This window comes from Panthera onca, chromosome A3 (genome assembly GCF_046562875.1).
Source record: "Panthera onca isolate mPanOnc1 chromosome A3, mPanOnc1 haplotype 2, whole genome shotgun sequence".
Taxonomy (NCBI): domain Eukaryota; kingdom Metazoa; phylum Chordata; class Mammalia; order Carnivora; family Felidae; genus Panthera; species Panthera onca.
In genome coordinates this window covers 77052778-77080174 of record NC_138341.1, presented here as the reverse complement: position 1 = coordinate 77080174, position 27397 = coordinate 77052778, and the positions used below count along the sequence as shown (strand labels likewise).

General features: G+C 38.3%; 1 protein-coding gene across 6 annotated transcripts in view; it reads right to left on the bottom strand.

Moving 5' to 3' along the window:
• Positions 1–27397, bottom strand: part of THADA (THADA armadillo repeat containing) — a 325993-nt gene that overhangs the window by 206159 nt on the left and 92437 nt on the right. For all 6 annotated transcript variants that reach the window (XM_078444418.2, XM_078444419.2, XM_078444420.2 and 3 more), the window contains one exon: positions 18763–18854. In XM_078444418.2, the coding sequence (XP_078300544.1) occupies positions 18763–18854 (92 nt within the window). The remainder of the gene's footprint in view (positions 1–18762; positions 18855–27397) is intronic.

The following is a 27397-nucleotide window of genomic DNA, read 5'->3' as shown; positions in this document are numbered from 1 at the left end:
ACAGGTATAAAGAGACCAGCCCTCAAAACAGATCAAAGCAAACAGCCCGTGGAGTCCTTTGGAAATCTTGGCTGGCAGCTCTTGTAAATAAAAGTGCTTCTAAAGCAGAAAGCATTCAACTACCGTATTTATATAGGGCGTGATTGACAGGTCAGTTATTAACTGCATAAAAACACAGGCAATGTTAACTAGCAAGAATGTTTGTTCTAGCTGTTCTATCTGAAGGAAAATGAAATCCAAGATAGAATGGCCTGCTCTCTGTTTCTTTTAAGTATTTATTTTAGAACCGTGCAGTATAAAAGAATGTTTTTTCAAGTCAGTGAACTTAAGCTATTTTGCTTACTGTTCTGGAATTTAAGTATGTTGTTATAATTCTTTAGAAAACAAACGTTACATTTACTAAAGGCACATTCCAATGGCGCACCATGAGCTTTTCAACCCCTCAAAAAAATTTTATTCTTTTGAATTACTAAAATTAAAGAAATTTTACATTAATTAATGTCTCTTCCAGTAACTAAAGTATATCAAATCGGAGGATCAAAGAACAGGAAGGTTTCCTCCCACTGCTCGGGAAGAAGGCATGTGCTTCTTGAATTGCCTATGGTGGCAAGTCTAAAATTTGCCAAAAGGAGGTAAGAATGAACGAATAATAAAATGGTATGTATTTTATTACTATTATTTTCTTCATTACTAATATATCCTATTATGGGTGATCATTTACTTCAATATTACAGAATGCAGTACATTTTGTTTTAAAAATTCTGTCTAAAAACGATGTCGGCTGTATACAGATATGTGGTCAGGAAATCCTCAAAATCCACTTTTGCATGCAACGGTTTTCATTCTTGAGGCTTAATATGGTTAGCCCCCACCCCCATCCCAGTGGAAAGTAAAAATGCCAGGCTATGTTTCTCCAACTTGAAGAGCAACTTCTATAATGGTAGCTTTAAGCAACTATATTGCAAAGAAATCTAAAAACCTTGCATTAACCCAATCTGTAATTTTACTCTTCTGTAAAATGATTTTTTTTTTTTTAAGGTACAAAGGAAGAAGTAGAAGGAAAAGTTAGGAGGGGGGAAAAAACAAGTTTTGCTTTTTTTTGAACCAATCACCCAATACTTTTAAGACTGAGATTATATAAAGTTAGCATTTTCCAGCCAAATAAATGCTTACGAAGTAGACTGTGTGTTTATGTGTGTGACTGTTTATACATGTTTAATATCCTCAGGTCTGAGAGTTTTTCCATGTAAACATAAGTTTTGTTAAATGGCTCTTAAATTAAAAGGCTTATTTGTTATCAAAATGTTTCACTCTTAGCAAAGGCTGTCACCATATGAGCTGGATACAAAACACAAAAATCCCCAGAAAACCCATTCTTGCTCATCAGTACATTTAATGTAGCACAAGCTTGCTTCCTCCAGCATTCCTACAAGCAACAGTCTTTCAGAACACAGAATTCTTATGAAATAAATACGCAGCCTCAGAACATGCCCTGGCCTCCTCCACTATCCGCCCCTCTCCCTTCCCCCGCAGGACTGTATTTTCAAACTAGAATATTTGTTTTGACAGACTTCTGCTTGCTTAATTCTCTGGCAAAGGATTTCTTGCACACCCCTTGCCAGTAATGAACATTTTGCCAGAAATATGCAACTTTTGGCATGACAAGAATAGGGAAGGAAAAAAAAGAAAACCCTGCCGGCAGAGACTTCCAGAACTGAAGATAAAAGCAGGCACACGGGATGAACAGAATCCTTTCCCTTAACATATTATAATTTCCTCTTGTTTTCCCTGCTCCTGGCTATCATGAGGAAAACCTTCATTTGGCAGTTTCACATACCTTCCCCACGCTATAGAAAGCAATGGGAAAATATTCCCTAAATCTTGGTTGCTAATTAAAGAACTACTTATCCAAATGAAAAATGTAGGTTAGCTAATCCTACTCAGAGAGTAAATCTCCAAAACAATTTCTTAATAATAGTTTATCAGGAAAATTAAAATCCACTGAACTTGTTTAATCCAGTGGAATACTTCTCGTTCATTATTTCTCCAGCTACATTTAAGGACCTAACACTCAAAAACTTAACAATTCAAGATGGCTCCACCTCCCAGCACTGAGCTTGGAAGGGCTGGGCAAGATACCACACGGCTCTCCTCAGAGAGCTTAGGGTGTGGGTGAAGTGCCTCTTTCTGCAACTTCCCAGATTCTTGGGAGAAGGAGTAGCCCACAGAGTAGATATCCTGCATGGGTGGAGTCAGGCTCTTTCCAAAAAAACAAAACAAAATACTCATGGCTCACAGAGGAAAAGACAAGCATGTCCCAAAGAATACCAGATTGCTGAACTACTCAATCTCTGCTGAGAGATCCTCTTCCTCCACAGGTCACCTAAACAATTATGCCCCTAGGAGTCTATCCTCACCCCTCTGGGTTATTTCATGCACTCTCCAGGCATGAAATACCATCTATACACGGATGACTCCTTCATCCAGCCCAGGGACTCACTCGTATGCTCCAGACCCAGTATACCGAACTGCTTCGTGAATATATTCCACTGGATGCCCCTCAGGCATCTCAAAACACAGATCCAAAACTGAACATGGTATCCACCAACCTCCCCACTGCTGGGCCCCAAACATGCTTCTACTCCTAAATCTCTTACCTCTGCAGATGGTACCATCAGCCCCAGACACTATCCCAAGCCCCAAATCTGCGCAACCATCCCACCATCTTTCCTCTTCCCTGGTCCTCTCGTTTTTTATCAAGTCCTGTCACATTTACTGCCTTAATGTCTCTAATCAATGTCCCCAACTCTGTCCTCCTTGCCCACCCCACCTCTGACCTAAACTAATTTCTCACCACCCAGCCCACCCAGAGTTTCCCCACCTGTGTTCTTTAAAACATAGTTCTTCCTAAGATACTCCATAAGAAAGGATTCTGTGATTCAATATTTTTGATGAGTAACTGCACTGTGACTGGAGAGTCACAGTACATGGCATCATATTAAAGTCCTCAAGAACCCCTGGCCTGAAGAAACACGCTTATACCAAGCTTTCACCACCCTCATCACTTCTCCTGGCTCCCTTTCCGAGACTGCCTTTCGCCTTTCTTCACTGGGCTAACCTCTACTTATCCTTCAAGCTCAGACCCTGCCTCTTACAGGAAGCCTCCCAAGAGTAGTTACTCATCTTTACTCTGTGCTTCCGAATCCCTCCTTGCATGCCTCTAAACAGAACCTTCATGCTAATGGTGTGCAGTCTGGCGTATCGATCATCTCCTCCACTTGGTTATGAGACCATGGAAGGCAGACTCTGACTTACTATCTTCCAAAGTCCAGCATGTTACCTGGTAGGTAGCAATGAATGAATAAATGCAGCTGAGTAAATGAATGCTAAAAATAGCTAAATGTATTATCATTTCTCTGTGCCAGGCCTCTGCTAATTTCCTTGCATGTATTAACTCATTTAATCCACTCAAAAACCCTACGAGGTAAGTGCTAGTATTTTCCCCATTTGGATACATGAGGCAACTGAGGCAGAAGGAATGAATATGTTTCATTATTCCTCCAGTGCAATCTTATTTTCTATCTCCAGCAACCTAAACATGAGTAATTTTACCCTGCTTCTCAGGAAAGAGGATGTGATGAAACCACTGGAAAGCTGCTTGGCAGAACTTTGTAACTTTTAGAAATACTATATATTATAGAACAAAAAGTTTTAGTGTGACGGGAAAATAACCGGAGTTAGGAGTCATATCTGAATTCAAACATCAGCTCCCCTGCATATTAGAAGATATGAGATATGTAGCAAATTAATAATCTAAATTCCAAGTATCTTATTTAGAACGAGGACAGTTATCTTACTGAGTAATCCTACCAGAATTACATGAGGTAAGTGTATGAAAGTCCTTTGCAGCCTCTGTGTTATAAAGTTGGGAACAGTGGCATTATTACTATGATGAACAATACAATGGAATGATGTCTGACCCCCCCCCCCCACATAGCAAATATTTATAAGTGGTTACTATATATTTCTATGTTTATTTTCCTTATGGATAAACTGGTCCAAATCTACACAGACATTTCTACTGAAAGTTAAAAAACTTTCTACTAAGTTGAACCAACTGAACTACATCTGTTTTGAGGCTCACAGTATAAACTTAAAAATAAGGAAAAATCATTGACTATTAATAAAAAAGCTTGACAAAAGTCTTAAAAATGTCAACAAAACCATGGCCAGCACAACTGACTCAATTATCTACACCATAGAGACTGTCTACACTCTCCTGTCATTAATGGAATCTTATATAATATAGCCGGTGCTCTCAGCCCTACAAACTATGAACAGCTCAGTAGATAAATCTCAATAAGCCTCCACATCAAACAGACTGGAAGAAATCAAAAGACCGCTGAGCTAAGCCAGACCAGGCTGATATTTTGGTTTATTGGTTAACTGTTATGTTTGGAAAGGCATAAAGCTTAATTGCAAGGCTTGAGGTGTATGTCAAAAATGCCTGACTTAAGTAGAAATTCTGATCATAGCATCTGTCACTAGTTAAAATACATGGAGATCTTTATCCAGGCTATTTTTTGTTGTTTATGTTTTCAATAAATGAAAATAACCCAGTCACATGGTGACTAAATATGAATCATTGTTACAGCTTTTTGAGAAGGTTTGGAAATCCCAGGTGTAAATTAGGGAGTAACACTGTTGTTAATCCAAGTCATGTAAAAGTTAAAAAGGGGGAAAATCTGGTTTAGTTTATGACTTCTTGTGGTATTAACCATAGGTTTCTCACAAATACTAATGAATGCAACACTTTGAAACACTATATGGAAAAGTGAAATCCGGTGGTGTTATTTGGATATTTTTACCATTTTCTTACTGAATAACTAACTCCATTTGGCTGGACAAGCAACAAAACTAAACATTTCTTAAAAGGCCCTCGGAGAACATAATTTCTCTTAGTAAAGGTCCAGTAAAGGTTTTATTTAGACGGAAAATGAGGTGCTCATCCCTGCTTTGCCTTCATTTTCAAAGCTACTCAATCATACTCAACACATCAGTATTTACATGGTACATCAGAATAAGCAACAAATTTGGAAGACAAGCCCTCTCAAGACCTTGGAATTGATTCCAGAGTCCATACCTAATTCACAAGAAGCAATAGCAGCCCAAGAGAGACAGCACACCCCATCTGCAGTACACCAGGAAGAGCCCGAAAGAAAGGGAGGGCAGTGAGTGCTGGGATGACCGGTTTACTCATTCAATTAATTTAAAGACAATTCTCACTAGGGACGTCTGGGTGGCTCAGTTGGTTAAGCGTCTGGCTCTCGATCTTGGCTCAGGTCATGATCTCAACAGTTCACAGGATCGAGTCCCGCAATGGGCTCTGCATTGATAAGCATGGAGCCTACTTGGAATTCTTTCTCTCCCTCTCTGCCCCTCCCAGGCTCATGTTCTCTCTCTCTCTCTCAAAATAAATAAGTAAACTTAAAAAAAAAAAAAAAAGACAATTCCCATTAAATGAAATTCCTGTACAGCAAGCATTACTGAACCAGGCCCATTATAAGCATTGCAACATTTACTCCTCGTAACAACTCTGGAGACAGGTCCTATTATCATCCCCAATTTATGATGATTCTGAGATTAAGAAACGGAGGCTCAAGGGACTAAATAACTTGTCTGAAGTCTGAGCCAAAATTTAAATCTAGAGCTAACTCAACATACATTTTCTTAGTAACATCAATCTATCACTTCTTTGCCTCCTATATAAGGCAGACCCTTCACAAAGCACTGGGGTAGAAAAGGGGCATCAGACACAGGCCCTGCTCTCAAGGAAGCCACAGTTGGGTCAGGGAAGACTTTCTGGAGGAAAAAAGATTCAGGCTGAACTCCACAGAATGGGAAAAACCAGCATACTGTAAGCAGAAGGGACAGGCATTTTAGGAGCAGAAAAAGCAGGAACAAAAGCAACAAAAAGGAAAATCATAACATATTCAAAGGAACAGTAGGGAGATTAGCTTGGTTAGAGTATATGTATTTGTTGGTAGTTGGTAAGAGTTTAATACATATTTGTGGGTTTGAATATTTAGGAGATAAGGTGAAAAGGGCAAGTCCAAATTACATAGGGCCTTGAAAGCTAAGCTGAAGAAAATACAATTAGCCAACAAATAATGTGGGCAAATGTTCAGTCTCACTACTAATAAAAGCAACAGAAATTGAAACAACATGGTGATTTCCCCCTTTACACTCTCTTAAACTTACATTAAAAATTAATAATACCCACTGCTAGGAAGATTACACATGGTAGTGAATATATAAATTGTATCTTCTCATTTAAAAGAAGCCTGGCTATCAGTTTTCTGGAATGTTTACATTCTTGAACCCACTATTTCCATTTCGGACAATTTATCCCAAAGAAATAATCCCAAAACACATGCAAAGCTAAAATGCATGAAGATATTCCCTGCACCACTTTTTATAATGTGGAAAAATTAGATGGAATGTAAACGCTCAGTGTTAGGCAGGTGGTTAAAACAAAAAGGAAAACGTTTAACAAAATGGGGAAAGGCCAATTAAAGGGGTATGGGCTTTAGACCAGAGGCAATGGAGAGCTAGTGAAAATTCCTGAGTAGGAAGGTAAAATGGGAAACTCTCAAGAAGATCAATTTATCAAGAAACATGAAAATACATAAATAGAATCTGAAGACTAGTTATACCCTAATACCAAGAAATTACACCTAGGTGAATCTATCTGCAAGAAATAACCCTACATATTAAAATACTTTGTAAATAAAGATATTCACCACACCGCATACATTGAAAAAAATTAGCAAGGGGTCATCTGGGTGGCTCAGTTGGGTAAGCATCTGATTCTTGATTTGAGCTCAGGTCATGATCTCACACTTCAGGAGATCGAGTCCCATGTCAGGCTCTGCACTGACAGCGTGGAGCCTGCTTGGGATTCTCTGTCTCCCTCTCTCTCTCTTTCTACCCCTCCCTCCCTCACACACAGGCACTCTCTTTCTCAAAATAAATAACATTTAAAAAAAATTAGGAAAGAAATTGAATATTATAATAAGACAATTACCAAGTAAACTATGGTTTGTTCATTAAAGGAATGTTACTTTACATGCTAGAATGATTAATATTATACACAAAACCCCGAAAAATGATTCATTTCAATTTAATGAGGGGCAAAGGCAAGAAGAGATTTCTAGAGAAAGAAACCTCCATAGAAAATGCCATGGATCCCATGGAATTCAATTTTCTTGGGTGAGCCAAATGGTTTGCCAGTGCATGGCAGCACAGTTCTGAAGGCAATTAGGGCTGAAAACAAGCAAGTATTTAAGAATGGTATGTCCATCTGTGGAAAGGCCACAGCCAATAAATGATCATACGCCAACTGAAATACATTCTTCCCAAGACATAAATCTATTTACCTTCCCACTGAAACATTGTACTTCCACAATGATGAAAAACTGAAACCTATGCTATTGCAATATTAGTAACTAATCAAAAGAAGAGCATACCACTCCGAGAGAAATTCTCCTTTATTGCCCTAATGTGTTGAAGCTAATGGAAAAGTTGGTCAAGTTAAAGCAAAAAGGAAAAAGAGATGATGACTTGTGCTATGTTTCTGGGGAAAGCTGGGTCCTCACCACCTTTATTTGATAAGTCAGTGACACTGTTTTTTTAGCACAAAGAATTTCATTTCCGAATACATAGAGGGGAGGTGTATCAGTCACCAGTACTGCCTTAATGTTTAATGTTGATCTGAATCATTGATTGTTATATAAGATAGGACAAAAGAAGGCAGCAAGATAAAGAAATAGTCAGGTGAGATGTTCCCACCTAAATGTTAGAACAGAGAAGGGGAGCAAGAAGGGGTTTGTAGAGGCCACGTTTGAAGAGGGTGAGGAAGAACTCACAGAAGCGAGGAAGCGGCAGGCAGGCTCCTCCCTAAGAGAGAGGAAGGGAGTTAACAGAGTACTTAAGGCTTTCCACCTTGCATTGCAGTTGAGTTGAGTCTTATCTCTTCAACTGTTCCTCAAATATTTAGATTATATTTTATAAATATCTGTACTCCTTTCAGTGCTCAAACCCTTTAACCTGGTAAGTATTTTTATTGAACAAATGATTAAAAAAAAATGTTGGGTTACCTAAACAGGCCACCAATTATAGAAATGAAACCAGTGGCCGAGGAGGGCTTTGACTGCAGGGGGTGAAAGAGAGGATCAGGGCGCCTGGGTGGCTCAGTCGATTGAGCATCCGACTTCGGCTCAGGTCATGACCTCGCAGTTTGATTTTAGAGGCCAAAAAAGTACATCAAAATACTACATTTGATTTAAATGAAATAGGGATTTTTGGTTACTAAATGAAAATAATTAGGTACCATTTCCAATTTAGAAAGATCATTTGACTTCACACCATTTGGCCTCACAATCACAAAATCAAGGTTGTAATATACAGGTCAAATTCCAAAGTGAATTCGAGTTTCAAATAAGAAACAGTGTTAGCATTCTGTCAGCTTGTTAGAGATCAGCCATGAACCAGGGAGACGTTTCACATTGCGGAGGAACATTTTCTGCCTTAGAAGTTGATTATATTGGGGGGCACCTGGGTGGCTCAGTCAGTTAAGCGTCTGACTTCCGCTCAGGTCATGATCTCACAGCTCATGAGTTTGAGTCCTGCATTGGGCTCTGTGCTGACAGCTCAGAGCCTGGAGCCTGCTTCTGATTCTGTGTCTCCCTCGCCCGCTCTGCTCTCTATCCCTCCCCCACTCATGCTCACTCTCCCTCTCTCTCTAAGAATAAATAAGCATTAAAAAAAAGAATTTGATTATATTTTACTGGGAATCTCCATTTTAATGCTATACCACCATACTTTTTTCATGTGAAAAGACATATATTTTGTTCTTGAGTAAAATTTTTGTACTGCAACCTTGCTTACAGTATGAATTATATAGAATCACATAGCCAGACATACTTGTACTTCATATCTTTTTAAAATTACATGAAGGAATTGCATAAGTAAAAGAAAAAAGACTATGTTTTCCTATTAGGCTAAAACACTACACATATTTCTCTTCCTATTAAGCTGCTGTTCTTAATGTACATGCTTTCAAAGCTTTTGAAATAGCCTAGAAGAATGGAGCAGCAGACTTCATTAGTCACCTACTTAAAATTCATTCCCCCATCCCATCCTTCCTTTTAACAGTATTTGAGTTTGGTATGGTATATGCCCTTCTCTGAGTAGTCATATGCTTCAGGGAAGACTGGCACCAACCCCAGACTCAACTGGAGAATCCTGATTAGTCTAAGATAATTATGGTGTATCCATTTCCCTTGTCAGGGATAAGTTGGGGCATGATAAGATGTTAACTCTGAACTATGGAAACCAATTTGACAATAAATTATATGTATGTATATATTAAAAAAAAAAAAAGATGTTAACTCTGACCAAAAAGATGTAAAGGGAAGTCTGCATGATGTGGGATTGAGAGTATGGGAAAGCATGTAAGAGGTGGTGGTGTCACTTTTAAAACCAGAGATGGACAAGACCACTGGATATTGTCCCTAGACACTGTTGCATCTAGATGTGATGGCTGGAACTGCAGCCATCTTGCAACCATGAAGGAAGCTTGCCTCGGGCCAATGTCATCACATCAAGGATAGCACAGCAAAAAAATGAAAAAATCTAGGTCTTTGATGGTATTATCAAGCTAGAATGAATCAATCCCCCTTAAAACTTCCTGGTTATATGTGAGATAATAACTTTTCCTTATTTAAATTTTGATTTTGGTTTTCTTTTACTTTCTTTTACTTGTAGTCAAAAGCATCCTAACTGCTACAAGTCTGAATTATTTCAAGTCTCTGTTTAAATATTAACAAGTGGAGCTATAATCTGGGAAACGAGGGACAACAACAGAGTCTAGTGCTTAATTTACTAGTAAGACATACAGTCCAAAGGTAGAAAAGTCAGTTTCATGAGTGAATTCTAAAGCCTCACCTATTATATTTCAAAGCTGGTTACTATTCTGTTCCCCTCTTTCTATCTGTCCTCCCTACACACGCGCGCACACACACACACACACACACACACACACACACACACACTCTAATGGTTTGGAATTGACCCCACCCCCATACCAATGATCTAAGAAAATGGACACTGTCTTCTGACAAAATGGGAGAATATTCTAAATGTAGAATATAAAGTTCTCTTTCCCAAAGAGGCACTTTAAATATCAGAAGATCTGAAACAGTCTAAGATTATAAAGTTTTCATTGATTAATATTTATTGACTATCTACTATATGCTAGGATACTATTTTGAATTTTTATCTGACAACTTGGGATGAACTTATACTATACATAGCTGCAACTAAAACTAAGCTTTTCTGTTCCTGCCAAGATATATCTGAAACGAGTATCTTTCTTTCTCACAGACAGTGCTGCTCCTAATGATCTGAAACATGCATTCCACCTGCCATTATCAGTTGTCCCCATAGCAGTTGCCCCCAAACTATGTCTGATGGACACAAGACGGTAAAAGATGTTCTTTAAAAGAGAGAGGAAGACAGATTTACATGGTCAAATAATTTGGGGAAATACTGCATGTTATATCCCACTCTTGAAAATTCACAAAAAACATTATAGCACACAAAATGTCCTAACAGTCCTGTAATAAATTTTTCTTCAATTCAAAGTTTCTGAAACTTACTTAACTCTAAAATCTATTTTTCACTGAATATCTTTCAGTATCTTGGGGAAATTAGTAATTCTTAAAACATAAGACATATGCCCCTCTAATATGGCCACTACTCAATTTAGAAATAATAAAAGGATGGGTTGCCTGAGTGGCTCAATCGGTTGAGTGTCTGACTTCAGCTCAGGTCATGATCTCGCGGTCCATGGGTTCAAGCCCCCCGTCGAGCTTTGTGCTGACAGCTCAGAGCCTGGAGCCTGCTTTGATTCTGTGTCTCCCTCTCTCTCTGACCCTCCTCCCTCTTGCTGTCTCTCTCAAAATAAATACACATTAAAAAAAATTACAAATAATAAAAAGAATAAATACTAAAACAACCACACCAAGCTAGAACTATGCTTTAACAATCTACAGAGACTACAAGTTATTCTTAAGTAACTCTCTTCCACAATCTTGCATCATATTCTCCAATCCTACCAGCCAGAGACACAGAAGTAATCTCTACTCAAATGATTCCAAAAACAATACTTTTATTATGGAATACTACAATACAAAAACTTCTAAATGATTCCTAATGTCATATACAATTCAAACTAGCCTCTTTAGCATATCTGTTTTACTCACTGACAAGCCCCAGAACCTAGTATAGTGCTTACAAGAGAGTAGGTGGTCAGTGAATATTTGCTTCAAGAATGAATGAATCAATCAATGAATCAATGAATATCTCCATGGCATCCTCCTCTCCACCTGTCCAAATCCTGCCCATCCTTTCAAGTGTAGACTAAGCCCTGACTCCTGCATGGAGCCCAACTCATCCTCCTCTGATCCCCTATCAATACTGGAGAGTTTGATACTCATTTTTCCTAAACCAGTTCACATGTTGGTTTTCTCTCAAAAAATGAACTCCCTGAAATCCAAGATTATGTTACAAACTATTTTTGTATATATTAGAGTGCCAAGGCTCGAAACTAAGTATTCAATGACAAAATTTTATTCATTATATTTCATTAAAAAATTCAGTGTGTGAGGTGCCTGAGTGGCTCAGTCAGTTAGGCATCTGACTATTGATTTCAGCTCAGGTCATGATCTCAGTCATGAGCTTGAACCCCGCTGGGCATGGAGTCTGCTTAAGATTCTCTCTCTCTCTCTCTCTCTCTCTCTCTCTCTCTCTGCCCCCCCCCCCAGCTCACGCCCTCTCTCTCTCTCAAAAAAAAAAAAAAAAAAAAAAAAATTTGGTGTGTAACAAGAATAACTGGAAATTCCTGGAATTTCTAAACCTATACACTACTAAAATCAGTAATTTATACGGACCAAGTTCTGAATAAAGAAAAAATGTTATCCAAGTTCTAAAGAAACTAGTCCCTCTGGCTTTAACCTCTTTGACTCCATTTTCTCATTTGGAAAATAGCTCTGTGGTATTTCTCTACAGGCACTGAATGAGCAACAAATACAGCTTGCAAACCCCCTGATAAAGGAAGACTTTATCTCATAGTCCTGGAAGCAATCCTGACGTCTTAAATTATGTAATCCTGGTATTACATTATATTAGTCTGGTTCATATAAAATGTAAGCTACAAAAATACCAAAGCTAAGAAAAAATATTTACTCATGCTTTTACTAAGATGCAGAGAGAGGATGCATGCATTGCCAAAATTCCATAGAACATGCTCAAACTAAAGCAACAATGCCTTAGTTATTAAAGAAGGCAATGGCCTGAAGCAGTACTTATGAACAAAGATTACTTGGTCCATGCAAGAGTCAATATTTAAGAACACAATGACTAATTCCCACTTCAAGTTCATGAACATATTTCGTTTTAAGAGCTTCTTTTTGGTTAAAAATTTTATTTGTGGTTTTTCTACCTGTGATCCATGAACCTAAGAATGAACAAAAACTTGCAACATGAAACTCTCCAGTAGGCCAAAGTGTCAATGTAGACTTAATTCTGATTTTAAGGACTTCTCAACAAGGATTACACAAGACTTGTACTTTACTTACTTTACTTCTTGGTCTCCAAAAATACTCATTTATCTACTCGGCCTAAAGAACCAGACTGAATGTTCTTGAACAACTGTGGAAAATGCATGAATGACACCTCCAGACCATATCAAAACACTGGGACTCTTAACTCAATTCCAGATTACTTGAATCCAAACTACCATTATTGTTGCCAATAGAAACTCCATTTATAAATAATCAGCTGGTTTTTTAAAAAATGTTCTAGTTGAGCTTACTATGAGCTAAAAGTAATCATTAGATTCATTTCCAGCACTAGCTGCGTGACCTTCAGCAAATCGCTCAACTTTTCCACACAATTTCCACCTTAGGTCGTCTCAAAGATAAAAACTAGTAACGGTTATTATTATCATTTTTTTCAAAAGATATGAATGAAAAATATAAGCACAGACTTGAAAAATTTAGGTTAAGCCTAGAAGACATCATAGCACAGGCAAGGATTATCACAAAACCCCCAAATCCTCTCCCTATAAGCACTGACCTATCATCAAATTCAAGAGGTGAATGTCTCACCGGCCACACGGATATCCTATTGAAGCAATTTAACTCGTCCCCTACTCACCAACCAGAAAACTAAGATTTCAACACTCCTGACTTTATAGTGTGACATTAGAAACCCTGTGACCTGCTCCTCCCTTACCTTGGTCTGTATGAAAATAGAGTATACGGCTCCCTAGGAAGGGAACATCCACGGGACAAAAGCACACAAAGCCTTCCACAGTGCACCACCACCATGAGGTCACATAGTTACCTCAAAACGAACTTCTCATTGGCCCTCTCCCACCTTTCCCCCTAAAAATCAACCTGCCACATGGGCAATGTGAGATTCTTGCTCCACACTGAGACCTTAGGTGAAGTGGCTCATTTCCCATAGTTTGACAATGTAAAATCTAAAGCCGGACGAACAAGGCGACTCACATTGCTCACGACGGGCCATGTGTGTTGGTGTGTAAAACTGCACGCGCTCTGCAAAGGGAACTTGACTTGTGCTCTAGTTCTGCCACTTCCTGGCTCTCTGACCTCGGGCAAATAACTAAATCTCACCAACCTCAGTCTACTTCTCCATGAAGTTAGGATGATTATTCACTTTGTAGGGCTATGATGGAGGCTAAGTTAGTTACCCATAAAGGGCCCAGCCAGCCAAGCACACAAACAGGCACTGAAGATATGCTCCCCTCTTCCTTCTGCACCAGTGGAACAGAGACCTCAGCACAGGAGATAACTACAGATATTCTCCATTAGACTGTCCGCTTCCCCGTGGCCAAGTGCATGTCTGATTCATCTTTGGATCCCAGTGCCCAGCAGAGAGCCTGGCCCAGAGTAAACACATAATGAATGCTTTTTAAATGGAGAAAATGAGAATCCTTTGGGTCTGAGGATGTTAAGATTATCCTGGCCACAGTCAAAGAAAATTTTGATTTCCAGGTTGACCAAACAGGCGCTTGCTACAAACTATTATATAGTTCAAAGCAAATAAGCTATTCTGAATTCTAATAATTACATTCTCTAGAATATAAAAACCAAATTGCCCTACAGCTCTCAACTTTAGTTTTGAGAATCCAATTATTTCCTAAACAATGGAGTGGGTAACCACAGAAACTTGTGGAATCCCTTTTCCTAGAAAACATGAAGAACAAGAGAGAAGCCAGTCTGTTTGGAAACTGCTTTGAATTCTGTCTATAAGCAAAGACTGGACCAGATCAGATGCCCCTCAGAGGATCCTTCCAGACTGACAAAACCAAGATATTAAGAGGAATAACTAAAATAATTCTTTGTAATTTACACCCAGGAAAGTAAAATAAATGCGGTTCTACATCTCCTAACAGAGTCATTTAAATTAATTTTTCATGGACCTAGTAAAGCTTTTACAAACACTTTCTTCTTAAATTGTACTAAACCATCCCAGGATACTAACTTAAATATGAGCTTTCTTTAATAAGGCAGAATAGAGATCATTATACTGAATAATACAAAAAACAAGATTATTCTTCTTTTGTTCCATTTTTCAACCCACCTATTTCCACATACCCCAAATGTACTCATTTCCAAAGCTTTACAAGAAACACTACTTCCCCCAAATATTCCACTCAACTCTCCCATTAAGGATTCTCTAGTGCATCTATTACTCACGTCACATTGTACATTCGCTTATTACAAATTATCTTCAACTTGTATCTTTCACAGATAACAATTTCTGTTCCCTTAGCTAAAACATAAGCTCCTTTAGCAAGGTCCAAGTTTTATACTTCTCCTGTACTCCTCTGTTGTGTCAATAATGAATTCATGACAAATGCTAACAAATTCTCACTGGCTAAATGACTTAAAATGAAGACAGAAAGCAAGAGCTGTAGAATACGCTGAGACCAACGTGAAGCTTTTGCAAAACCTGGAAGTGTTCAGACTGCTACATATTGATATTTGTCATTTACCTGGGACTAGAATAGTTGAAGGTTAATACCACAGGGACTAAAGAGAAAGACCTAGAGTTAAAGATCACACTGGTTTAGCTCCTGCCCCGTACGGAAAGAGGAACCATCAAGGGTAGACCCCTCACAACACTGTAGATGGAGGCCATTTTGGAAAGCCCACCACACTCCCTGCATCACAGGGCTATGCAGGCTCTGCTTCTACGTAGGATCAAAGGTTCATCCAGTCAGGCCAAGTCAGTCAGGAGGTAATAAATAGAAAGGAAAGGAGATTTAGAAAATTAAAATGCTGTAAAATTATTTCAAAACAAGTGAAACTTAAGTGTTCTCATTCTTCATAATCCAAGGAACGCATCTAGAACAAGACTAAGGAGCTCTAGAGTCCCATCATTACGAGTGCACTCTACATACTTACAAATGGGGATGCAGAACCTTCTATTCCCTTCTTTACATACGTAAAGGGAACTTCTCGTCCCCACTACAAGGCAGGTACTGTTCTAGGAACTGGGAATATAGCAGGTTACCAAACCACAATTCCAGTAACAATTACATAAAGCCTTAGCTTGGTATTTTACAGAAATAGGAGACCTCCAGGACAGTCCAAATCTCTTATCTTAGAGGAGAAAACCACGGCTCGGAAAGGTTAACTAATTTGTCTCAGTTGGTTATCGTGGCTACATGGCAACAAAGGCAGGAATAGAAACCAGATTTCTTATTTCTCCTCTCATAACAAAATTTACTTACTCATTAAGCAACTATTTCTGTGTGCCTGTTATATGCCACACATATGCTAGGTATACAAACGGGTAAGATACTGACTCTGTACTCCAAAATTTCACTATAATTCTAAGACGATGGGCCGAGTACTAGAATAGAAGTGGTAATAGAAAAAAAGCAACTCTGTCTCTAATTGTGTAGGACTTCCAACATTTTAAAAGAAATGAACTGTTAATCATTTGTTTTATCCCCACCACAGCCCTTTGAGGACAGGGCACAGATCTTATTATTCCCGTTACATAGATGGAGAAATTGAAGTACAAAGAGGATAAGGGAGTCTATTAAGGTCATCTCCAGCGGCAGCAAAATGCCTAGAAACTAAGTTTGTTTACCCCAAGATAGACATTTTTTCCCCACTAGATGGGAAAGGCAGATGTTCTTTTTATGACCAGTTGCCTTCTGACCAAGAACACACATCTGCAAGACGGTGTGCAGACCAATCTGTGGCTGTGAAAGTAGATTTAACTGGCCTGTGAGGTCTCATCAGCTGAGTGTAGTTATTCGATGGGCGAGTGACCCACCAACAAGACATCATTATTACTAGCATTCTGAAAGTGCCCATGATGTATACACAGAATAGGTGAGAAACGTTCTGCCCTCACGGAATTAATAGTGTAGGGAACAAGCTTATAAACATTTCAACAAAAAGTGATAGACTTAAACAAACTACAACTAGAACCACTACAAATAACAGCTAATCTAAGACACTAAAGGTTTTGCAGAGCAAATCCAGGGGATGCTTCCAGGAAATATACTCTTCAACAGTTAAACAGAGAACAGAAGCTCTGTATACATAATGATATATACCAATCTTCAGATTATTAAAGTAAAGGCTCTCACCAAGAATGTTCATCACATTTTTAAAAATTATTAATTTCTTAATTCCTTCATTTCACTTTTCAACTTTACTCAAAGCAATTATATGAATATTCCATTTCCATCTTTCTAGGAAAGTTACATATTTTGTAACCTTTCCTATTTAAGAAAAATGAATTTATAATGGCGGCTCCCATCAGCATGCCTTTGGCAAAAAGATTAAAGCAGGGTGGTTTCATTGTGTTATTCTTCCAACCTCCTTCAGATGTAACCTAAATGGAATGATGATTTTTCTCCTGTACATAGTAAAATCTGTGTACACATCCATGTATCACTCATTCTATAAAAAGTAAAATGTAAAAAAGCATTTCTTCATTGTCAAATTTAGTTTTAAACATTAATTTCACTTGTTAATTATCTCATATTTTACTTATGCTGTTATTTATTGATCACCGTCTCTTTTTTTTCATGTTTGTTTATTTTTGAGAGAGAGAGAGAGAGAGAGCGTGCGCACATGCACAAGTGGGGGAGGGGCAAACAGAGAGAGCAGGAGACATAGAATCTGAAGCAGTCTCCAGGCTGCGAACTGCCAGCCCAGAGCCCGACATGGGGCTCGAACCCACCAACTGAGATTATGACCTGAGCCTAATCAGACGCTTAACCAACTGAGCTACCCAGGTGCCCCTATTTATCACAATTTTATAACATGACCAAACTGTTTTAAACCTCAACACTTTAGAATTATTACAAAATAAAGAAAGCTAAGGAGAAAGAAATCTTAGTGATTTCAAACTAATGAGAAGAAGAATTTCTTTAGAAACCTACTAAATAGTAAAAATTGTAATCATCCTTTCAAAGGAATAATGTTAGCATTATTTTAAAAATACAACTTGATTAGAAAAAACAAAACTCTCTGGTATTTCCTGAATATACTCTGAGGATTCATACTTATAGCCAGTTGCCTTCTTTTTAAATATTTATTGAATTTCATAGGGCAATAAATAGCAATTTAAATGACAATTCAGAACTATCTGTAGGTTTCATTAGACTTACCAACAGTACATCATAAAATTATTCCATATTTTCTAATTCCTAAAACTCACTTCCATCACAAGAAAATATTTTAACAAATAACAGCTTAAAACCTAAATTAAAAATGTGATAATCAGCCTTTTTAGGGAGGAGAGGAACATGGCCAGGGTTATCTTCAGATCCTTAAGAGAAAGCACTGGGCCTAATTGGATCCTGAATGAAGTTAAGAAAGTAATTACACATGCAGCGACAGTGACATCTAGTGTCCGACCTTGCAAGCCGCTAGACTCCCATCAAATCCTAAAGGCTAAAGAAACAGTTATTCAAAACTTCTCTTCTTTAAAACCAACAAACGGAACTTGTGCATTGTATCTAAAGATACAACCCATTGTCAAAGTGTTTCTATAGGTTTCTTCCCAGACATTAAAAAAAAAAAAATCTTAAGAGTAAAACATCTTAAAAAAAAAAACTGTAACACTAAAGCCCTAAAAAGTAAAAAGCACTGTTTACTCCATGTGGCCAACATCTACCTGGAACTGCTCCACTTGGCTGCAGAGTTTAACGCAAAAATAATCTGGGACATGCTCTGATGGGTGTATCACAAACATTTAAACTTCCAGCTACAAAAGTAAAGATACTACACAAGTTATTACGTGGTTAAAACATCAAGAAGAAACAATTTAGGACACTAAAGGAATACCTGAAGATGCAAAGAAAACAAAAAAATACTTTAGCTATTGCACTGAGAAACCAGCTCGACATTTCAGCCCATGCTACCTTGCCATATTTTTGTTGCTTTGAAAGGTCCACTTATTAAACAGTAGGTATTTTTGCCCAAGAGGTTAGAATTTGGCAGCTTAGGTTAATTTACTATAGTATTTTAATAGTTTTATGCTCTAGATGAATCCATAAAGGTAAGCAAATTTCCAAAAATTATTTTTGGCCAGGACAATATCTTGTAAAAAGTAAAGTTAGCGTTAGATGAAGCTTACCTATTTTTTTTGGAAAGTTCATCCTTTCCCCTTTTAACTCCAAATATTCTTGTGATCAAGGTACTGAAAAGAAGTGTGGATGAATTTCTCACCTAATGTAAAAATAAACGCACAATAAGGATTAAGAAATGTACATGGCATGAAACCAACATGTACAATGTTCAAACTTGATATTCAAAGTCATTACCCAACTGGCTAGTGTGGGGCTAAACAAAATATGGTTTGTGTTCATGAAATAATTTTCAAAAACTACATAGTAACTGACTCCATGACTTCCTCTTACATTAAGCTCCGCAATCCAACCACACGCACATAACACGGCCCTTGCCTATACTTCTAACATTACCACCAATTGTTTTCAATATCTCTTTGTACTTGTATCATCAAATAACACTTTCTTTTAAAAAAATTCATTTTCCCATATCCTTTCTGACAATGATTATCCCCTTAAAGAGCTCAGCTCTTTCCATTCATTTTCTGTATGGGATATATTTACCTATGGGATATCCCATTTACCTATGGGATATATTCATAAGACCTAACTCAATCCACATTATTAAGATGGCCAAGAAAATATTTAATATCCAAAATGTTTTTTATTAACCCTACAATGTAGTAATCTAATAAATTTTAACCCTAAAATTATCTGAGACAACGGGTTGATAAAAATAAGAGGATGAAACTATCATTAATAAACATAAATCATTTCTCCAAAATGATAATAATAGATATCTCTATTCTAAACCAGTGTGTCAAGATGTTGTTTTGCTGGATTATAAACATGTTTTGGGGCACCTGGGTGGCTCAGTTGGTTAAGTGTCCAACTTTGGCTCAGGTCATAAAATCTCGCAGTTCCTGAGTTCAAGCCCCACGTCGGACTGTCTGCCGTCAGCACAGAGCCTTCTTTGCATCCTCTGTCTCCCTCTCTCCCTCTCCCCTCCTCTGTGTGCACACGTATGCATGCTCACTCTCTTTCTCTCTCTCAAAAATAAATAAACATCACAAAAAAAATGTGTTAATGTCTGAATGCCACGGCATATTGGGCTTCCTCAATTACCTTGCCAAATCCGAGCAGAGATATATAAATACGTACTGACTTCCCTACAATATGTAAGGCACTATACCAGCATCATGGAGAATATCTAGAAATAGAAGACACACTTACAGCCAACACAGAGCCTACATTCTAATGAGATAGGTGTCATAATCATGTGGTATGTTTAAACAGCAACATAAGAGGAAAGGTAATTCAAAGTAACACTTTTAGACTTAGACTAAGACTTAGAAAATAGCCCTCTAAAACCACTACAGTAGGGGTCACAAACTCAGATGTCCACAGGAACCAGTGAGTGACAGGAGCAGCACAGGACTAGGTCTAATGCAGTCACTATTCAGCTTTCACTGAGTAGCATGAGGGAATGTAAGCCCAGTGTTGCCAGATCTGCTTTTTTAAGAGAAGCCAGAAAACCCAGTTTTTATGTGAAATCCATTATTTTGAAATGTTGGCAACAGATTAAAGGGGGGGAAAAAAAACCACTGAGGAGGCCAAATAAAACACAGTTGTAGGCTAGATTTGACCTATCAGCCATCGCTTTGCAACCTCTCCTCTAGAAGCCCAAGACTGACTCAATTCATGCATGGTAACTCTAAAAGTAGACTATAATTCACACCAAAGTGGTATAATTTATAACAATATTGCAATAAAACCCTAAAATTGGATAAATTCACTTATGTTCATTCCACAGTCAACAAACATTCATGAAGACACTACTATGTGCCCTAACCAATATCCCCGAACAACAAATCTATCCTGTTACACTGTCAACATGGCCTCTGGCCTATCTCAGATCTTGATTATCTCTTACCTCATCTGTTGACTTAGTGCTCAAAGACTCTTGGGTTTAAGATGACTTGATGAAGTCACATAAAAACCCTGTCTCCTCTCAGGAATCACACAAAAACATAAAAAGAAAAACAGGAGCACAAATTCCATTCTGCCCTGAACAAAACTTTCTAAGAAAAGCTGTTAGATGTAGTGTAGATGCAAAAGCTAAAACAGGAGTTCCTGGAGATGAAAGAGGATGCCTGCCCTTAATCAAAACTTTGTTTTACAAAGTGTTTTACAAAGTGAATGGGTACCCCCAGAAAGAAAACCCCTTTGTGTGATTCCATGGGCTAGACGCAGGAGACAGTCTTTCTGTAATATTAAGATGGATCTGAGGGTTCCAGTAGTAGTACTCTGATTCATTCATTATCAAGTTCCCTCATTAGCAGCCAATAATCGTCATTGCCTATTCCAGTAGGTGTAGCAAAATGGTGATTGATATTCTACCATTAATTAGCTATACTTTTCAGAAAAATAAAGTTTTCCTTCATCAGCTCTTTGATTACCCTGTTACTCGGTTACTACAGAATCATTTCCATAAATTTACCAGTTTGCAGGATAATGGGTTCATGCCATGGCAGCCCCCAAAGGTCACCAAATCATGATCTTTTAAGCCATTAATAAAATTAATTTTCCTTCTACTCAGATATGATCCACATACCATAAAATTCACCACGTTAAAGGGTACTAACTATTCAGTGGTTTTTACTACATTCGCAACATAGGAAACTATCACCACTACCTAATGCTGCAATATTTTCATCACTGCAAAATGAAACCCTATACACATTAGTAGTCATCACGCACCCTCCCACACTAGGCAAACACTAATCTACTTTCTGTCTCTATGGATTTACCTATTCTGGACATTTCATATGCACGTGATGACGTAACATGCAGCCTCTTTTGTCTAGCTTAGCTGCTCTCAAAGTTCACTCATGTTGTAACATGTATCAGTATGTAATCCCTTTTCATGGCCAAATAATATGCCATTGTATGGATATACCACATTTTTAAATCCACTCATCATTTGACGAACATTGGGGTTGTTTCCATTTTCTGGCTAGTATGGATAATGATGCTATGAACACTCATATACGAGTTGTTGCCTGAACGTGTTTTCATTTCTTTTGGGTATATACATAGAAATGGTATTGCTGAGCCATATGGTAGAAAGAGTAGGCAGTTAGTTAGACATGAGCTGGAGGCAAAGGCAGTGATAAAGAGGCGACACATTAGAAGCCTGAGGGCACAACATCCTGACTTTGTGGCTTCCAACACCCTAGGGCTTACAGACCAAGAGCCACAGGTGCAGAACATGCACTCTCATCCTCAACCTCTACCCCATGGTAACATATGGCCTCATTATATTTACCTTGCGGTGTTGACCCACCTCCCTGCCCACCCCTGTGGCAGAAGATGGTCTTGACAGTTCTGGCAAGAACCCTGTAGGGTCAAAAACTACCCCTCCCAACAAGTAGGAGTACTTTAGATGACTGGAAACAACCTCAGCTGGAGACAACCCTAGCTATGACCCATAACCTACACAAACATAAAAAGACACTCCTAACCCCAGTACAGTTGCCACCTCTGGGCCTGTCCACTCTCTCACTTCAAGAGTGTAATGTTCTTGATAAACTGCTTTGTGCTTGCCACTTTCCTTCTGGCTATCTTTATTCAAGTGTGGATCCTCACATAAATCTTTTGTGGGGAACCCAAGACCCAAGACCTCCATTCACACAATGCATACTCTCCCATTGGTAACCGTAACTCTACGTTAACCTTTTGAGAACCTGACAAAGAGGTAGTACCATTTTACATTTGCACCGGCACTGTATGAGGGTTCTGATTTCACCAATTCTCCAAATGCTCCCCAATAACTGTTACTGTCCATCTTTTTTATTGTAACTATTCTAAGTGGGTGTGAAATGGTATCTTACTACGATTTTGATTTGCATTTCCCTAGTGATTAATGATGTTAAGCATCTTTTCATGTGCTTATTGTACATTTACGTACCTTTTCTGGAGAAAGGTATTCAAGTTCTTTGCCCAATTTTTAACCAGTTTGCCTTTTTATCATTGAGTTTTAAGAGTTCTTTATACATTTTATATGCTAACCAAATATCAGATACATGATTTGCAGATATTTTCTCCCAGTCAGTTGTCTTTTCATTTTCTTGGTGGTATCCTTTGAAACACTGGCATTTTAAATTTTGATCAAGTCTAACATTCTTCTTTTGCTGCTTATGCTTTAAGTATCATATCTAAGAAACTGTTACCTAATCCAAGGTCACAAAGATTGACAGTTAATATTTTCTTCTAAAAGTTTCATCATTGGGGCACCTGGATGGTTCAATCGATTGACTCTTGATTTTAGCTCAGGTCATGATCCCAGGGTTGTGGGATCCAGCCCCTCATCCACGAGGGGCTTCTGCTCAGCGTGGAGCCTCTTAAGACACTCTCTCTCTCTCTCTCTCTCTCTCTCTCTCTCTCTCTCTCTCACGAGGGGCTTCTGCTCAGCGTGGAGCCTCTTAAGACTCTGACTCTCTCTCTCTCTCTCTCTCTCTCTCTCTCTCTCTCTCTCCGTCCCTCCCCTCTCCCCTGCTCATGTGCTCTCTCTCTCTCTCTAAAAATTAATTAATTAATTAATTAAGGAGTTTGATCTATTTTGAAATTTTTTAATATGGTATAAGATAGGATGCAAATTCATTCTTTTACAGGTATATATGCAGCTGTCCTGGTACCATTTGCTGAACAGACTATTCTTTCCCCCACTGAAATGTCCTTTTTACTAAATGTTAGGCTTTATTTCTGGACACTTAATTCTATTGTATTGATTTATAAATGTCTTTCCTATGCCAGTACCACATTATCTTGATTACTGTTGCCTTTATTGTAAGTTTCAAAATTTGGGCATGTGAGTCCTCTGTTGTTGTTTTTTTTTCAAGATTGTTTTGGCTAGTCTGAGTCCCTTGCATTTGCATCTGAATTTTACAATCACTTTGTCAATTTCTACAAAAAACTCCAATAGGATTTTAACAGAGACTGTATTGTATCTGCAGATCAATTTGGGGAGTATTGCCATCTTAACAATATTAATGAAGTCTTCCAGTCCATGAACATGAAATATCTTTCCATTTATTAGACCTTTTTCAATTTCTTTCAAAAATGTTTTGTAATTTTCAGTGTACAAGTCTTACACTTCTTTTGTTAAATGTATTCCTAAGTATTTTATTCCCTTTGAGGCTATTACAAATGGAATTGTTTTCTTAATTTCATTTTTTTAATGTTTATTTATATTTGAGAGAGAGAGAGAGAGAGAGACCGTGTGCGAGCAGGGGATGCTCAGAGAGACAGGGAGACACAGAATCTGAAGCAGGCTCCAGGCTCTGGGCTGTCAGCACAGAGCCCGATGCAGTGCTCGAATTCATGAATCATGAGATCACGACCTGAGCCAGAGTCAGACACCTAACTAACCAACTGAGACATGCAGGTGCCCCTTTAATTTCATTTTTGGATTATTCATTGCTAGTCTATAAAACTACAATTGATTTTTGTATGTTACTCTTGTATCCTACAACCTTGATGAATTTGTTTGTTAATGGTTAATTAATTAATGGTTGTGTGTGTGTGTGTTCTTAGGATTTTCTATATACTGTATATGATTACATCACTGAAAAATAGCGATAGTTTTGCATCTTTCTTTCTAATCTTGCTGATTTTTATTTCTTATTCTTGTCTAACTGCCCTACCTACAACTTCTAGTACAATGTTGAACAGATGTGCCAGAGTTGATACCCTTGTCCTATTCCTGATCTTAGGAGGAAAGCTTTTTTTAGTCTTTCACCATTGAGTATGTTATTAGCTATGGGTTTTCCATTGATACCCATTGTCAGGTTGAGAAAGTTCCCCTCCATTCGTACTTTATTGAGTATTTATAACAAGAAATGGTGTTGGGATTTCCGCATCTGCTTAAATGACCATATGGTTTTATCCACTAGTCTATTCATAGGGGGTACTATATTGATTTTCATATGTTGAAAATATATACTCTATATTCTAAATGTGTAGAAGTAATATAGCACAACATTAAAAACAATTACTGTAAATATAGACCAAAATAACTAGCATGGAAGACACTACTTGTTACTTAAGACAGAAGAGCATCCCTATGTTTCTGTGCTGTAGGTAGTATAATAGTTCCAGGACATCTGTGTAAAGTACTCCTTTTATTTTCCAATATTTCATCCATATTTTCTGGCCTTCTCCACTATAAAGCTAATTAAGGAGGGAAAGTACATAGAAGTACAATTGAAGGAGAGGTGATGACTGACAAACTGCATTACCAACTCCTAAATCATTGTTAGTAGATACGAATATGCATCATTGATAGATCCATGTGGGTAATGAAAAAGGTCATTATCAGCACTAATATATTTTGGAAAGATCATCATAGTAACGACAATGAAAACATGTCCTATTTGGGAAGGATGGATCAAGGAGAATACAAGTAAAAAAAGAGAGTAACAACAGAAAAAAGTAGTAAAGTTAAAAATGGAGAGAACAGAATGGTTGCCAAATAACTTCAGCTATAGTCAATTCTTATCATAAGGAAAATACCAGAAAACCTTCCTGTTTTCTTACCTCCTTCCCCATCAAGCCCTGAACACAGTGTTGATAAAGATTTGATATTCAGCTACAAACTGACAACTGCTATCAGTTTTTCCCTTCTATTCATTAAGTATATATACTTTTTTTTTCCTTTCTAGCATGAAAAGGCTAACCATACAGTCTTGTGTAAAATATAGGAGGGTTAGGCAAAGGAAAAGAAAATTAGGTTTCACAAAGCAGTGTGTGTGTGTGTGTGTGTGTGTGTGTGTGTGTGTCTGAGTGTGAGAGAGAGAGAGAGAGAGAGAGAGAGAGAGAGAGAGAGAGAGAGAGAGGCGGGGGGAAAGAGAGAGAGAGTCTGTAGAAGTGTGCATGCATGTATATATGTTTATGTGTAGACAATACATTTTTCTTATATATGTATGGCTTTACTTATATAACATAAATGCCCCCTTGACAAATAGTTTTAAAATATAAATGCACAGCCTATTATGTGCAATCACTAAGTGGTACAGTCATTTATACACCATACACCTTCACCCTTAATAGACGGTCACATCCCTGACAATGGGATCTGCATACAATATAAAATATTTTGTGTAGTGTACATGGTACCAGTTTATAGTAGAAAGAAATACTCTGTGAAAAAAATGAAATGAGATTTGGTTCTAATTTGCCTTTCATCACTTCTTAGCCATGTGACTTTGAAGAAGACACTTAAAACTTTAGGTCATAAATCCCTCATCTGTAATCCAGGAAAGCTGTACTGAGATTTCTGGGCCTATGATTAAGGGGAGGGCCAGCCAAGTTCTGGAGTTCATGGTGACCTCGTTCCAAAAGAGTGAGACAAAGGAAGAGACAGAACTTCCACCCATCCATATACCACCTATGCAAGACTTTTTTAAAAAAATTTTTTAATGTTTATTTATTTTTGAGAGACAGGGAGACAGACCAGAGCGTGAGAGGGGGAGGGGTGGAAAGAGGGAGACACAGAATCCGAAGCAGGCTCCAGGCTCTGAGCTGTCAGCACAGAGCCCAACACGGGGCATAAACCCACTGACCATGAGATCATGACCTGAGCCAAAGTCAGACGCTTAACCAACTGAGCCACCCAGGCGCCCCTGCATGATCTTTTTATTTTCTTTTTAAGTACTTTCCTGTGAGTAAAGCTCCATGCCAAGGCATGCAGTGTAATGTAGAGCATGGCTAGGTTTAAGCACCACACAGTCTTCAGCCTGGCAACCTTGGGGCAAACTCACAACTATCAGAGAGCCTGGACATGCTGGTGCCAACAGAGGCACAAAGTATACATGGCTGTGCTACTGGGAAGATCCGAAAGACTCCTTTTCCCCCTCTGGGCCAGAGCTGGCCTGAGGTAAGCAACTAAAGACATACCAGATAGAAATATAAACTCAGTGTGGGTCTTAGTAGGATGCCAAAATGGCATACTCGGTAGAGTTTCTGGGCAAGCTGGAAAGACGAGTTACCTGCCCTGCAATGACGGTGTGACGATGCAGGGAAAGAAGATCAGGTTTTCCAGTCACTGAACTAAAAAAAAAGGGAATGCTCAGAAATACCTCAGTGTGTGTGTGTGTGTGTGTGTGTGTGTGTGTGTGTGTGGAACTATAAATTACTCTCACCTATATTTTTAACTTAACTAGCTTCATCTCCAAAATACATGTCAAAGATCATCACATATCACCATTTTTACTAATATTTTTCCATTCTGAGCCATCATCATGACTTGGCAAAACTATTACAACAGCTTCCTGATTAGTCTTCCTCCTTCTCTCTTGCCACCTTACAATTGAGTCTCCATTTTTAACTGCATCAATCAGATGCCATCACTCCCCTACTGTGAAACTCTCTCATGAAGGATTGTTCAACAGCAGTAGGAGCCACAATTTGAAACCCGAGGTCTGTTCCAATTATACCCATAGAGGCTGTAGAACATCCGGACATTTCCAGACTCAGATGAGACACTGTATCACAGGGCATGGGAACTGCCTTCTCTTGCAGTTGCCCAAAGGTTATGCCAACATGTGCCCCAACGGTTAATCTTTGGCCAGTAAGAGAGAGGAGATGGAACTGTTCCAAGAGGTGGTAGTTTCACATGGCCCGGTTAGAAGATGTATCACATGA